Source organism: Eimeria mitis, genomic scaffold, assembly GCF_000499745.2.
Source record: "Eimeria mitis Houghton genomic scaffold, Emh_scaff319, whole genome shotgun sequence".
In the NCBI taxonomy this organism is placed as follows: Eukaryota; Apicomplexa; class Conoidasida; order Eucoccidiorida; family Eimeriidae; genus Eimeria; species Eimeria mitis.
Genome location: NW_013571532.1, coordinates 10,133 through 10,643, shown reverse-complemented (window position 1 = coordinate 10,643; position 511 = coordinate 10,133). Strand labels below are relative to the sequence as shown.

The 511-nt window shown below is 47.7% G+C and overlaps 2 protein-coding genes across 2 annotated transcripts in view; one reads left to right on the top strand and one right to left on the bottom strand.

The window, feature by feature from the left end:
* Window positions 1-102, top strand: part of EMH_0007710 (uncharacterized protein) — a gene marked incomplete at both ends in the record, with an annotated part of 681 nt that extends 579 nt beyond the window's left edge. The window contains one exon of the mRNA XM_013498111.1: window positions 3-102. Within this exon, the coding sequence (XP_013353565.1) occupies window positions 3-102 (100 nt within the window). The remainder of the gene's footprint in view (window positions 1-2) is intronic.
* A 55-nt stretch (window positions 103-157) lies between these two features.
* EMH_0007700 (uncharacterized protein) overlaps window positions 158-511 on the bottom strand; it is a gene marked incomplete at both ends in the record, with an annotated part of 7,653 nt that continues 7,299 nt past the window's right edge. Inside the window, one exon of the mRNA XM_013498110.1 lies at window positions 158-498. Within this exon, the coding sequence (XP_013353564.1) occupies window positions 158-498 (341 nt within the window). The remainder of the gene's footprint in view (window positions 499-511) is intronic.

Genomic DNA, 511 nt, shown 5'->3' with positions numbered 1-511 from the left:
GCAGCAGCAGCAGCAGCAGCAGCAGCAGCAGCAGCAGCAGGAGCAGCAGCAGCAGCAGGAGCAGCAGCAGGATTGTGTAGTAATACAAGGAAAGAACAATGACTATCCAAATACCTTAATAGGTTTTATAAGAGACAAAGAATATGTAGAGAGACTGCTAGAGCTCGTGGGCTGCTGCGCCAGGCTGCCTGAGGCTGGCGCACTCACACCCGATCAAATCTATGCACAGGTACAACACTGTCTCCTTTTCTACTGTCTCCTTTTCAACTGTCTCCTTTTCATCTGTCTCCTTTTCTACTGTCTCCTTTTCTACTGTCTCCTCATGTTTCTCCTCAGCTGTCTCCTCAGCTGTCTCCTTTTCAACTGTCTCCTCTTCATCTGTCTCCTTTTCATTTGTCTCCTTTTCATCTGTCTCCTTTTCAACTGTCTCCTTTTCATCTGTCGCCTGAACTGTTTCCTCAACTGTCTCCTTCAGTTGCTGTCTCCTGTTGCAGCTGTCTCCTCTTCTTTC